This window comes from Passer domesticus, chromosome 30, assembly GCF_036417665.1.
Source record: "Passer domesticus isolate bPasDom1 chromosome 30, bPasDom1.hap1, whole genome shotgun sequence".
Taxonomy (NCBI): Eukaryota; Metazoa; Chordata; class Aves; order Passeriformes; family Passeridae; genus Passer; species Passer domesticus.
The window spans coordinates 3571427-3583639 of NC_087503.1; the positions used below are offsets into that span (position 1 = coordinate 3571427).

A 12213-nucleotide genomic window follows, 5' to 3' on the forward strand; every position below is an offset into this window, starting at 1 on the left:
CTCTTTGCTGGCCAGAAGGGAAAGAGACCCTCCCAGGCTTTCTCGTCTTTAACGTGTCTTCACAGAGGCATGTAGAGTTTCCTTAGTGGTTCAATGCCGGGGTCGGCTGCCAGTGGTCTCTGCCCCAGCACGGGAAAAGGTGGTTCTGGGCAGGCCGCACTCTCGAAGAAGGAGTCTGGACTCTTGCTTTTTGGTCTTCAGTTGAGTTTATTGTTCCTTATCTACAAAGTTTTTCTGTCTGTCCAGCCGAGGTCTGATCAGCAAGACAGCCAAGGGCACTCTCTCCCGCCCACGGGGCAGTTGTCTCTTTTATAGTAAAAACTACGTATAAGATATTTACCTTCAATTTCCAATACTTTTCGCCCTTGTTGGCAAGTGCACTTTCACTATGAACCAATCCACACATGCCAACATCATCCTGAACATGGATGCCAAGGAGAAGAAAGAAGAAGGACAGGGCATGCCCAAATTCCTCCATCCTGGGACTCCTGACCCCCATGTACAGAATTTCAAACCCCCCTGTACAACATACAAACCCTCCCTGTACAGTGCTCCAAAGTTTTTCCCTTCACCCTGTGATTGCTACTACTATGCTACTTGAACTTTTGTGACCCGTAATTCTTTATATAAGGTTGGCAATTTGCTCCATGAATTAACATCGAATTTCCAGGTGTCTTTGGCTTCTTGCCAGGGTCTCCGAGCCCCTGCCAGGGATTTAAGACATCCAGGGCATCCAGAGAGATGCTCTGGGTTCCGACAGCCCATCCCCTTTTTTACCTCCCAGCTCACCCCTTCACCTTGTGTTCCCTTAATGAACAGTTTGGCTTTTTCGCTTGACCCATGGCTCCGTCCGTGGAGATGAAGCAGCACAAATCCTGAGCCTGGGGACATGCAGGGCTATGCTGCCCTTCTCTTCCATGCCGTCGTCTGTACACGGACAGAGAGGAACAAGGGCAGCTCAGGCTGCAAAGGTCCCTGTCCTGCTGCTCCAGTTGCACAGCACTGTGGAGTTAAAGGTGGTGCTGAGCATGCTGAGGGGGACAAGGAGCCTGGGTTTTAGAAGAGCCAGCTTGAGTATGCTCTGAACCCAGCCGTGAGGGATTCCATGGCAGGCATCCACCGAGGGCAAAGGAGCTTGCAATGCTGGAAGTTTTCACAAAAGCTTCCTGAAAGCACAGCAATGTTCCAGCCCTACACAGGGACAGGAAGAGGGCAGAACCAGAGACCACTGTGGCCTAGCAGTGAGCTCTGGGTGTGCCTCAAAGCAAATGAAGCAGCAGCAGCAGTGTCTGAGGCTCAGAGGCGCGAGCGTCCCAGTGGCCGCAGTGCTGTCAGGCAGTGCCTGCATGCTGGGTGCAGTTCCGGCGGCTCTGCTCTCCCCACAAGTGAGGAAGCTCAGCCCCTGCCTCAGAGCCAGTCAGAAACCCAACCAAGAGAGACCAGGGGCAAGGGATCCTTCTCATCTCTCTGGGGCATGGCTGCAAAACAGTGGCTGCATCTTTTTGCACCTGTGTTTGGGGTGTGCCGAGCCCAGAGCTGGCCAGCTTGTGCTCTGCTCTCCCAGGAGCGTTCTGGGCAGGCAGAAGTGCTGTGTGCACAGTGGGGAAGGGGCTCACCAGAGCCTCCTGCGGGAACAGGGCTCCGCTCCCTGGCTGGCAACAGCCTGGTTTTGCTGCCCTGAGTGCAGGCAGGAGTTTGGGCACATGAAGAGGCAGTGGGCAGCTCTTGTTTATAGGGGGCCCGGGGCTGCGCACCAGAAGGGACCTGTGGAAACAGACTCGGGGGAAGGAAGAGGAGCTCGAGCTGGAGTGCCTGTGTTGCAAGAAGCAGAAGGAATTCAGCATTGCCAGGGTTTCTTAAGTGTGTGTTGATGTTCCCCGGGAAATGTGCACATTTGGGGAAATGCCTTTGGAAGAGAGGGGCTTGCTTCTCAAGCAAAGGGCTTCCCCAGGAGCCCCCAGTGAGGTAGGTGCAGCTGTCTCCCTTTGCCTCCCTGCGCTCCTTTCCGTCCTTGAGTCCCCTTGCACTTGGCAGAAGGGCGTGGGAAGGGAGAAGGCTGTGAAGAGCAAATTTGGCATCTGCCTGGACCTGCAGAGACCAAGCCAAGCACCTGTGGTAGGGTATGTTCTCACCTTTGAGCACAGGACAGAGTCGGATCATCTCTGTCCAGCCAAGAGCCCCAAATGTCTCTCAGAGAGCTGTGAATTCAAAGGCCTTTATGCACACATTAATGCCATCTTCCCTATCTGGTGTGCTTTAGCTCTTGGCAAGATGCGTTTGCTTCTTGCTTGCTGGAAGCCGCTCTGCTCCAGGGCCAGCACCGAGCTGGGCTGTGCGGGTCAGGCACAGAGGTGGAGCGTCCTTCCCTGAGCACTTGGCCAGCCTTGGTGTGTCCAGGGCTGCGTTAGACACTCGGGGAAATGGATTCCTTCCAAGTGGGGGCACCTTGCCTGGGGAGGGGGTGGCCCCGGGGCACAAGGCAGCGTCTCCAAGGGCCCTTTGTGACACACTGCAGCAGGGTCACCATGGGGCAGAGTGGGACAGGGTGTCACAGCAGCCCTTTGTGACACGTGCTGACACAGGTGCCAGCAGCGTCGCGGCCAGGCCACAGTGCTCGGTGCATGCGACGGGACAGGACAGGACAGAGCGGTGCTGTGAGGAGCCCCCGCACAGCCAGCTCATTCCTTGCTGACCCAGAGCTTTTCCGAGGCATTACTCCTGCGGCTGGTCTCACGGCCAGACCTCGGGACTCGCTGACTTGGAGCTTTTCCAAGGCATCCCCCATCCCTGCGGCCAGTGCCTTCGTGGCCAGGCCGTGGGACTTGGTGACATCCATTGTTCACGAGGAGTCTCCTGTCATTGTGGCAGGAGCCCTCGGGAACACAGTGCAGGACTTGCTGTCCTGTAGTCTTCCTGAGGCCTCTCTTTTGCAGGTGCCTGCAAGGCGTGACTGCGGCATCGCTGACTCGGACCTTTGCCAAGGCATCTGTCTCGAAGGTGTCCTCAAGGTCGGACAGCGGGATGGCGAGCAGAATGTTCAGCCTGTTCAGGAGGCTTCGGGGGAAGAAAAAGAACGGCCCTGCAGCTGCCCCAGTGCAGCAGCCTGCGGAACCGGAGCAGTTGCAGCCACTGCAGGATGGTGAGTGGCAGAGCTGGGCAGCAGGGCTGGTGCCTGCAGCCAGCCTGGCCCCATCCCATCCCATCCCATCCCATCCCATCCCATCCCATCCCATCCCATCCCATCCCATCCCATCCCATCCCATCCCATCCCATCCCTGTGGACATGCCCACAGACAGGGCTCAGGACTGCCCCTCCAATGACAGCCATGCTCCGTGCCCCGGGCACGCAGGGTGCTGTCCCTGCCTGGAGAGCACAGGGCTGGCCTGTGTTCTCCAGCCTCTCCCGCGGCCCCTCAGCTCTGGCTGCGCTCCCTCTTTGTCAGATGCAGCCAAGGACCAGACTCAGGAGCAGCACCCCACCCGTGGCCGCTTCCGCAGAGCGGTGCAGGTACCTGCGGCCATCCTCACCTGGGCCAGCCCTGCTGGCACTGCTCAGCCCAGCCCCACACTTGGAGCAGACCATGGAACATCCCTCTCTTCCTGCCCTTCCTTCTGCTGCAGGCGCTGCGGAGGTTCCTGCGCATTCGGCGCAGAAAGACCAGAGACACCATGACCAAGAGCACGGCCGACCCTGACTCCAGGCCCAGCGAGCTGCAGACAGAGCCTGCTGCCAGCACAGTGTCCTCTGAGCTCGCTGCAACCTGTGACCAGGCAGCGGCCGAGGGCAGGGCAGAGGCTGACATGGCCCTGACTGAGGGCATGGCCACCTCAAACAACCAGACTCAGGCCATGCCACAGACTGACGCCATGACTGCACGAACTGTGAGTCCTGCACCCAGGCTGGAGTTTTCCAGAAGGGTGTTTCTTCTCCGCAGCAGGCAAGCAGCCTGGGGCCAGGGCTGGAGGCCTCCCAGGATCATGTGGCCCCTCAAGCCACATCCACTAGGCCCACTCAGCTTTGGGGCCATTACAGTGGGGTGGGAAGGCAAGCACTTCCTGGGGGAAGCTGGGGAAGTTGCTCCCTTTTTACACCACACCAAGTCTTCCCCATGCTGCTTCCTCCAGGTGCTAGCCACGGTGAAGGACATTCTACAGAGACTCACGTCCTGTGACACTGTGGATGCCGAGCTGCAAATGGATATTGTGAGCCTGACTGAAAAACACCCTGCTCACGTGGTGATGAGCCTCCTGCACTGTGCCCCATTGTGTGACAGGTATGGAGCACAACTGCCTCAAGAGCTCAGTGCTCGTGGGCCTGTAGGGCCCCTTGCCCTGTACAGCCGGTCTGGTGGGGTCTGTCAGACAGCGGAGAGCTCCGGGACTCTCGGGCCCCTCTGTTTCCCCAGCCTGCTGCCATGCTCCCTCCCGGCCCCTCAGGGCACTGGGGCTCTGTCACCCGGCCCCATGCAGCTGCATGGGGCAGGGTGCTGACGCACAGCTCTGGTCCCACAGAGCTGCCACACTGATGTGGAGGGCCATGGGCACCTCAGAAGTAGCTGCGGAGGAGGTGCTTCCAGCACTGCTCTCTGTGCTAGAGAAGCAGCCACCGTACGGCACGTTCTTCTGCAGCAGGGACGAGGCCGTCTTTGCCCTGGCTGTGAGTTTCTGGAGCTGGCCTTTGCTCGCCCTCCAGGTCACCTCTCCAGCAGCTCTCCATGCTCTCCCCACGCTGCAGCTCCTGGCCTGGGCTGAAAGCTGGGCTCAGGGCAGGCTCAGGGGCAGCAGGCTGGGTGCTCACCCTGCGTCTCCCCTCGGGCCCTGCCTCATGGACACCTCGGCACTGAGCACTGCCTCGGGGTGCTTTGTGTCTTGCAGGCAACTCTGGTGCTGTGGAGGATTGCCCCCATGTCTGAGTGGCACTACGGAATACTCCTTCATTCTCCCCAGCTGTTTGTGGATCTGCTCTTGCAAATTTTCATCACCACAGAGCAGATGCCAGAGAATGTTCAGAACTTCTGGAGAGTGTGCCAGGAGGAACACGGCCTTCCCAGCGACCCCAACAGGTCCCAGTCGCCCTGTCCTTCCCATGCCCCCTGTGGCCAGGGCCCGTGCTCCCAGCATGACCTGGCCTTTGCTCGGCACACAGGTTTGCAGCACAGACCATGAAGGCTCTACTCTCCCAGCTGGGCTTTGACAAGAAGCTGGTGGCTCTGGAGCACCTGCAGGTCTGGGACACCCTGCTCTGTGCCGACACCCAGCATGAGGCAGCAGGCCTGCTGGCCAGGTGAGACCCCCTTCTCCCCACCGCCACCACCAGCATTTGTGCCCTGTGCCCGGAGTGCCCCACACAGTCCCTGTGGTTGTAAGCCAGAGGGCCGAGGGACGGCCAAGCAGACTGTAAAAGCCTGGGAGAGGAGGATGCCCAGGAGCAGCTGCCTCCCAAGGGGCCCGTGACCCCTCGCAGAGTGCTGGGGAAAGATCAGACCTCTGTCAGTCACTCCCGGGAGAGGTTTGCCCACCGGCTCAGGGCCTGGGTACCTTTTTCCCCTGCCAGGGAGATGCGCTGTGGCTTGAGCCCCCTGTGTCCCCACATGGCCTCGCACCTGCTCAGCCTGCTCATCGGGAAGCAGCCACGCTGGGATCTGCCTGCCCTGGCGTTCTTGGTGGAGGTGAGCCTGATGGCCAGCGCTGCCTGGCTGAGCTGCCTCCCAGCTCTCTGGCCTCTGGTAGCTGCAGCCGCCTGGGACGCTGCCCGTGCCCGCTGCTGCTGCCTGGGCCCGGCCCTGTGCGGCTCCGGGCTCCTGCTGGCCATGTCCCCATCACTGCCCTGTGCCTTTCAGCTCCTGGAGTGTCTGGACTTGAGCCAACATGGTCCCAGTGCCCTGTGGGTCGTATCCAGGCACCTGCTGAGTGAGTGTAGGGATAGGCTGCTCCTGCAGCTCAGAGGCCTCGTGGTGCTCAGCAAGGAGCCCTCGCTGGTGAGAAGGGGGCAGTGGCTGAAGCCATGCTGTCAGTGTGGGGCAGGGGAACACAGACCTTTGGCCTTGGCTGGGCTCTGGCAGCAGAAGCAGCTGCTCCCAGCTCTCCTGCCTCCCGCTTCAGCTGCCCCAGTGCCCCAAGCAGCTCTTGGTGCTGCAGCCATTCACAGCTTCACAGCACAACCTCATCTTGCACACAGGGCGGAGAAATACGCAGCCTCTATCAACACCTGCTGGAGCAGCTGGCTGATCCCGATGCAGAGGTGGTCTGGATGACCCTCTCTGTGCTCACGCATGTGCTCCAGGACAAAGACCATAAGATACCCAGCATCACCGCCCTGAAGCTGGCTGAGGCCCTGCTGCCACACTTTGACAATGTAAGGCTCTGTGCCCCCAGCCAAGGGCACTGGATGCTGCCTGGAAACTTTGTACTCTCTACAGTTTTGGGCCTTTGCCCCAGTGGACCTGGAGTAGTTGGTGCTTAGGACTTTTCCTTTCCTTCCAGGACAACAGCCAGGTGCAGCTGCTCTCCATTCAGCTCTTCAGCAAGGTGATGGAGCTGGTAGTGGAAGAGGGGGAAGAGCCTCTCACAAGAATCGTGAGCCAGAGCCTGCTCCCTCTATTCCTGCGCTGGCACGATGAGAACTTGCACGTGGCCAAGGTGAGGTTTTGTGGCATGCTGCTGCATCCCTGGGAAGGGGCTCGGCCACCTCCTGCCCTGGTGCCTGGCGGGCTCCAGCCTCCCCCTGGCCTTGGCACAGGGACACGGGTCCTGTGCCCTGTACCCTGGTGCCACCTGCGGCTCTCTGCTGCTCTCCAGGCCTCTCACGAAGCCCTGCTTTGTGCGGCACGCTTCCTGAGGAGGACGGACCTCGAGGAGCTGCTGACGAAGGAGCAGCGGATGAAGTTTGCCCAGAGCCTGGTAAGGACAGCCCGGCAGCCCCAGCCGCAGGCTGGTGAAGCCCCCTGCCCCCAGTGCTCAGCGTGGGGGGCTAGCAGCTGTGCCCCTGCCCAGCGCCGCACCTGGGGCCGCCAGCCCGCGCCCCGCACGCTGCTCCCTGCCCTGGGCCGTGCGGGCCGGCTCGGCCGGTGCTGGGCGCAGGGAGCGCCCGGCCAAGGGGCAGAGCCTGCGCCGAGCCTTCGCTCCCCGCAGCTGCTGCAGGACGCGAGCCGAGCGGCTGAGCACCTGCGCTGGGCCCTGCCGCGCCTGCAGAGCCCGCAGCGGCCCCTGCGAGAGGCGGCCGTCAGGATCATCGGTGAGCCACGAGCCCGGCGTCCCTCCCCGCCTCCCGGCCCGGCCGCTGCCCCGGCAGCGGGAGCCGCGCCCGGGCCGCTGCAGCCCCGCCCGCCCTCGGCGCTGCCGCCACCCTCCCACAGCCGTGCCCTCCCTCGGGCGGCAGCGTGCGGCAGGGCCCGGGCTGAGCCCTGCCCGGGGAGGAGGGCGTGCGGCCCCGGGGCTGGCAGCGCCCGTGTTGGGCAGCTGTGCCGCCTGGGGCCCCACAGCCTCTGTGTTGCCAGGGGTGGCCGGATCGCTCATGACGGGGCAGAAGGAGGAGCTCCGGGTCTTCGCTGAGGGTGAGTGAGGGCAGCTGCACATCCCAGCCCCGGAGCTACAATCCGTGCCCGGGCTGCCCAGGGCTCTGCTCCCTGTGTGGACCAGGGGCGGCAGGGGCAGAGCCCGGAGAGCTTTCAGGGACACGTGCGGGATGCGAGGCCAGCACCTTCCAGCCCAAACCCTTGTCTGCCGCTCCCTCCTGGCCATGACAAGAGCCGGCTGCGATGGCCCTGGCAGGAGGCTTTCCTTGCATTCCCTCAATCTGGCCGCTGGCCGTGGCTCTGTTCCTCTCTCTTCCAGTTCTTCAAGCTGTCAGGGAAGATCAGAGTCCATCCTGCAGGAGCACTCTGATGCAGATTGCATTGGAAAGAAGATCTGAGAGGCTTAGTTTGTCTGTGGGATCAGATGGATGTGCTCACACATGTGCTCCAGGAGAGTCCTTCAGTGGTTTCCAGCTCCCATTGGCAATGGGAGCACCTGCAGAGGAGAATGGACCAGATGGAGCTCCAGGCACAGCTCTAGCTGCTCACAGCTGAGCCTGTGGAACGCTCCAGGAGCCATCCCTGCTGCCATCTCTCTCCCTGTTGGCAGCTCCCTCCCTGTAGCCCTCAGGCCCTGCCCATCCCCTTTTTTACCTCCCCAGCTCACCCCTTCCATTTGCTTTCCCTTAATAAACAGTTTGGCTTTTTCCAAAACCCAAAGGCAGGAGCACCTGCACAGCAGAATGGACCAGCTGGAGCTCCAGGCACAGCTCTAGCTGCTCACAGCTGAGCCTGTGGCAAGCTCCAGGAGCTCCTGCAATCCCTCTCCCTCTTGGCAGCTCCCTCCCTCCAGCCCTCAGGCCCTGCCCATCCTCCTTTTTACCTCCCAGCTCACCCCTTCTCTTTCTCTTAATAAAGTTTGGCTTTTTCATGTTACCCGCGTCTTCATGGAGCTGAAGCACTGCAAAACCTGAGCCCGGGGACACGCAGGGCCCTGCTGCCCTTCTCTTCCATGCTGCGTTCTGTGCATGGACAGAGAGGAACAAGGGCAGCTCAGGCTGCAAAGGTCCCTGTCCTGCTGCTCCAGTTGCACAGCACTGTGGAGTTAAAGGTGGTGCTGAGCACGCTGAGGGGGACAAGGAGCCTGGGTTTTAGAAGAGCCAGCTTGAGTATGCTCTGAACCCAGCCGTGAGGGATTCCATGGCAGGCATCCACCGAGGGCAAAGGAGCTTGCAATGCTGGAAGTTTTCACAAAAGCTTCCTGAAAGCACAGCAGTGCTCCAGCTCTACATGGGGACAGGAAGAGGGCAGAACCAGAGACCACTGTGGCCCAGCAGTGAGCTCTGGGTGTGCCTCAGAGCAAATGAAGCAGCAGCAGCAGTGTCTGAGGCTCAGAGGCGCGAGCGTCCCAGTGACCGCAGTGCTGTCAGGCTGTGCCTGCACGCTGGGTGTGGTTCTGGCGGCTCTGCTCTCCCCACAAGCAAGGAAGCGCAGCCCCTGCCTCAGAGCCAGTCAGAAACCCAACCAAGAGAGAGCAGGGGCAAGGGATCCTTCTCATCTCTCTGGGGCATGGCTGCAAAACAGCTGCTTGTGTTTGTAGGTGGCCCCGTCCTGTGAGCCCAAAGTGACATGTGGATACAGAGTTGGGGGAAGGAATGACATTGTAGGAAAGAAGAGGTAATTTATGTTATTTAGAGAAAGAATACTGTTGCATTGCAAACTGATTTGTACTGAAAATGTGTGCAATTAGAAAGTCTAGCTCAGCTGGGTGAACTAGCCTCTGGACTGACTGACAGGCTCACAAGCAATAGGAGCTCTCCTAGGGTGCAGGCATTTTTTTGGTTCTGATAGACCAATGAGCTGTCGTGACTCAGGAGTTTTGAACTGACTGTAAAAGAAAGCTCCTGATAATAAAAGAAGCTGTTTGTCTGAGGAAACAGGAATGGATTGTCTTGTGTTAATTTTCAGACCATTGTGTCAGAATGTGTCCTGCAACTACTGACAATAGCAGAGCACTACAGCACTTCCTTACAGTAGATATAGTGGAAGGTAAAATATATGGTCAGGTCTTAACGCAAAATTAGATGTAACACTTTTTTTTTTCTTGAAGGCAATTTTCAGGAGATTAAGAGCTATAAATGCATTAGAGAATACCTGTTCTAGCTGTACTTTTAAAACAACCTTTCCATTGCTGTTCGATGGTATGGTTGGAAATAGCTGAAGGAGAACAGCTCTGTCCAAACATATTTCTTGGTGTTACAGATGAGTGTGTTTTTCCAGTAGCTAGGTAACCAGAAACACTTCCCTTCAGCTTGTTGGCCTTTGGACTCTTTCATGTTAAGTAGAGAAAAAGTAAGGAAGAAGCAATTGGGTTAATATATGTCTGTGCTAAAGAGACATGTGCACAACTTTGTCTCCTCAAGGGTGGAGCAGCCCCTGCAGTTAATATGCACTGTGTAGGGGTCCTGAAGCCACTGAGACTTGCTTTGTTCTGTTGTCAGACCACTTTGGATTTCTCCTTGGGAAAGCCCTCATCGACAGTTTTGAGGCCACAAGTGGGTTGAACTGTATTTTTAGTCATTGAAGTGCACAGGAAAATGTAACTAGATCCTCAGTTTCACCTTGAAAAATGAAATACTTTGAAGTGTAGGATTTACTTCGCTGCAACAATGTAAGAACTGTGTCTGCTGGACTTTAATTTGGTATTTATTGTCTGAAGCTCTTTTATCTTGCCAGATTTCCAGAGGACACTTATTTTCAAATTGCAGTGGCTACTGCTGACCTCTGACTCTCTGACTCGCCTGGCTGCTCTGGCCAGCACCGCCGGCAGCAGTGAGGGGGGAAGGGCACTCTCCCGCTAGGAGGCCTCCTAGGGAGAGTATTTAAGGCGGAATGCCTTCAGAAGGGCGAGAAACCCCCAGAGCCGTGAGGAGAGAAGCTGGGCTGCGTCCCGCAGGAGAAAAGGCTTGGACCGCGTCGACAGGGAAAAAGGAGGTGTTTTATTGAAGGTGCGTCGGGCGCGGACAGAAAAGCTTGTCCAGCAAGGTCTTATAACTGGAACACAGCGACCAATCTAAATTTTTGAGAGGAGGGAATAACGCGTAACAAACAGCTCGGATGTCCAGTGTAAATAAATTAGGGGTTGGACCCTGACCTCTAATCCAATCATTCAATGTCCAAGACAGAATGTTCTGGATGAGTGGGCAAGGACCCTGAATAACAGACAGACAGTCAGGGAGGGATTTAGGAAAGATAAAAGTGTAACTGACGGGACAATCAAGAAGAGGGAGAGAGAGAGAGCCCGGGGCAAAACCATAAACAGGAATGGGGGGTACAGGAATAAACCAACTCAAAACTAATGCACCCCAACATCTCCCCCTTCTTTGTTTAAAAAAAGGAGGAGTGGGGTAACTTAAAAACCATCTTCTGAGGATTCATCTGACCAGGGGTTTAAATGTCTTTTAATTGCTCGTCTTCTTCGGTGCCTTCTTCTTCTTGACTTCCGTCCATAACCTGTTCTTCGACTACCACTCGATTCACTTCCACAGCAGACATCGACTTAACGATAAGCCCTCTAAGAATTCTCCAAACGACAGAAATTGCAATTGAAATGACCAGTAAAATGAAAAGGACTAAAACAACAGTTTTCAAAATAGAGACTACCCAGCCCGAGAGACCCCATCCCGTAAAGATGTCTCCCAGCCAGTCTGATGTTTTCTCCTTAATGTCGCTGATCATTCCCTTCATTTTGTCAATAGATCTTCTGGCGTCCCCGGCTTTGGATGATAAATTGAGGCAGCAGAGCCCTTCGAACTCTTCACACCGGTGATCATGGAGCAGCAATAGAAAATCTATTGCTGCCCGGTTTTGGAGAGTCGCCTGCCTTGTTATTTCCTCATCTGCTAGGAGGTTACTTAGAGCGGCTGAGGTAAAATTGGCTTGTTTGGCTACCCAACACTCTAGGTGGGCTAATTCACCTAGAGACTTCGCAATAGACACCCACGGGAGAAACACTGTCCATGCGACACCTTCTGGCTTTGACCAATGAACAATATTGGAGTCGCACTGTTCATTTAAATCTTTAAGATCTCTTGCTACACGGGCTGAATTGTGTGCGACAAGTTTCTGTTTCCAATCTTTAATTTGGGAATTGTTGGGAGCAAACAGCGTCAGCCGTCCAAATGTACACGGGCCTCCTAGAAGGCGAGGGGGGATGCCTGCCCATGCTCGGTCTCCGCAAATGAAAAATATACCGTTGGGAAGGGATCTGGGTTTATCTTCAAAGGAAAGGGCGATGGTAATATGGGAGGTAACAGAACACCAATTTCCTGCCGCGTAGTTTTGATTTGGTTCTATGATCGGTGTAAAAGAATTTTCGTCGCGGTCATGGAAAGGGAGAAATTCAACACACAAATTTGCTGATGCGGAGCCGAGCAATTTAAATTCGGTGGGGTCAGATTTAGATATGTTCAATTTGGACATTAGCCTCCTCCAGATTAAATTGGGATTGGGACTAGAGGGACGGAAAACTTTATTTTGGGAAAGGGTTTAAGGAGGGAGTAAAGGGGCTCGGGAAACTCCTTTGGAGGAAGTGGGATCCCCACAAGGCAGGTCGACAAGGGGTCTGCTGCCGAAGTGGCGGTGAGGCACAAATGATCTCTGCCGAGGGCGCCAGCGAGCATCTTCCAAACATTTTGCT

At 56.9% G+C, this 12213-nt stretch overlaps 1 protein-coding gene and 1 long non-coding RNA gene across 2 annotated transcripts; both read left to right on the forward strand.

Annotated features, from left to right (window-relative positions):
• Nucleotides 1–3669: 3669 nt before the first annotated feature.
• LOC135287576 (uncharacterized) lies at nt 3670–5914 on the forward strand. The gene is made up of 7 exons (XM_064400866.1): nt 3670–3882; nt 4126–4274; nt 4513–4657; nt 4876–5063; nt 5147–5284; nt 5555–5669; nt 5900–5914. The coding sequence occupies exons 1-7, from the start codon at nt 3670–3672 to the stop codon at nt 5912–5914; spliced, it is 963 nt and encodes a 320-aa protein (XP_064256936.1).
• Nucleotides 5915–7208: 1294 nt separating this feature from the next.
• On the forward strand, nt 7209–8367 carry LOC135287670 (uncharacterized). Its single transcript, XR_010351230.1, has 3 exons — nt 7209–7234; nt 7497–7553; nt 7834–8367. It is a non-coding gene; the product is annotated as an uncharacterized LOC135287670 (long non-coding RNA).
• Nucleotides 8368–12213: the final 3846 nt, after the last annotated feature.

Bases quoted from the DNA above. Each gene is read 5' to 3' on its own strand.
- LOC135287576 (XM_064400866.1), top strand. From the start codon at position 3,670: ATGACCAAGAGCACGGCCGACCCTGACTCCAGGCCCAGCGAGCTGCAG. The intron at 4,658-4,875 runs GTGAGTTTCTGG...TGTGTCTTGCAG, and splicing joins AGGCCGTCTTTGCCCTGGCT to GCAACTCTGGTGCTGTGGAG. The intron at 5,064-5,146 runs GTCCCAGTCGCC...CTCGGCACACAG, and splicing joins CTTCCCAGCGACCCCAACAG to GTTTGCAGCACAGACCATGA.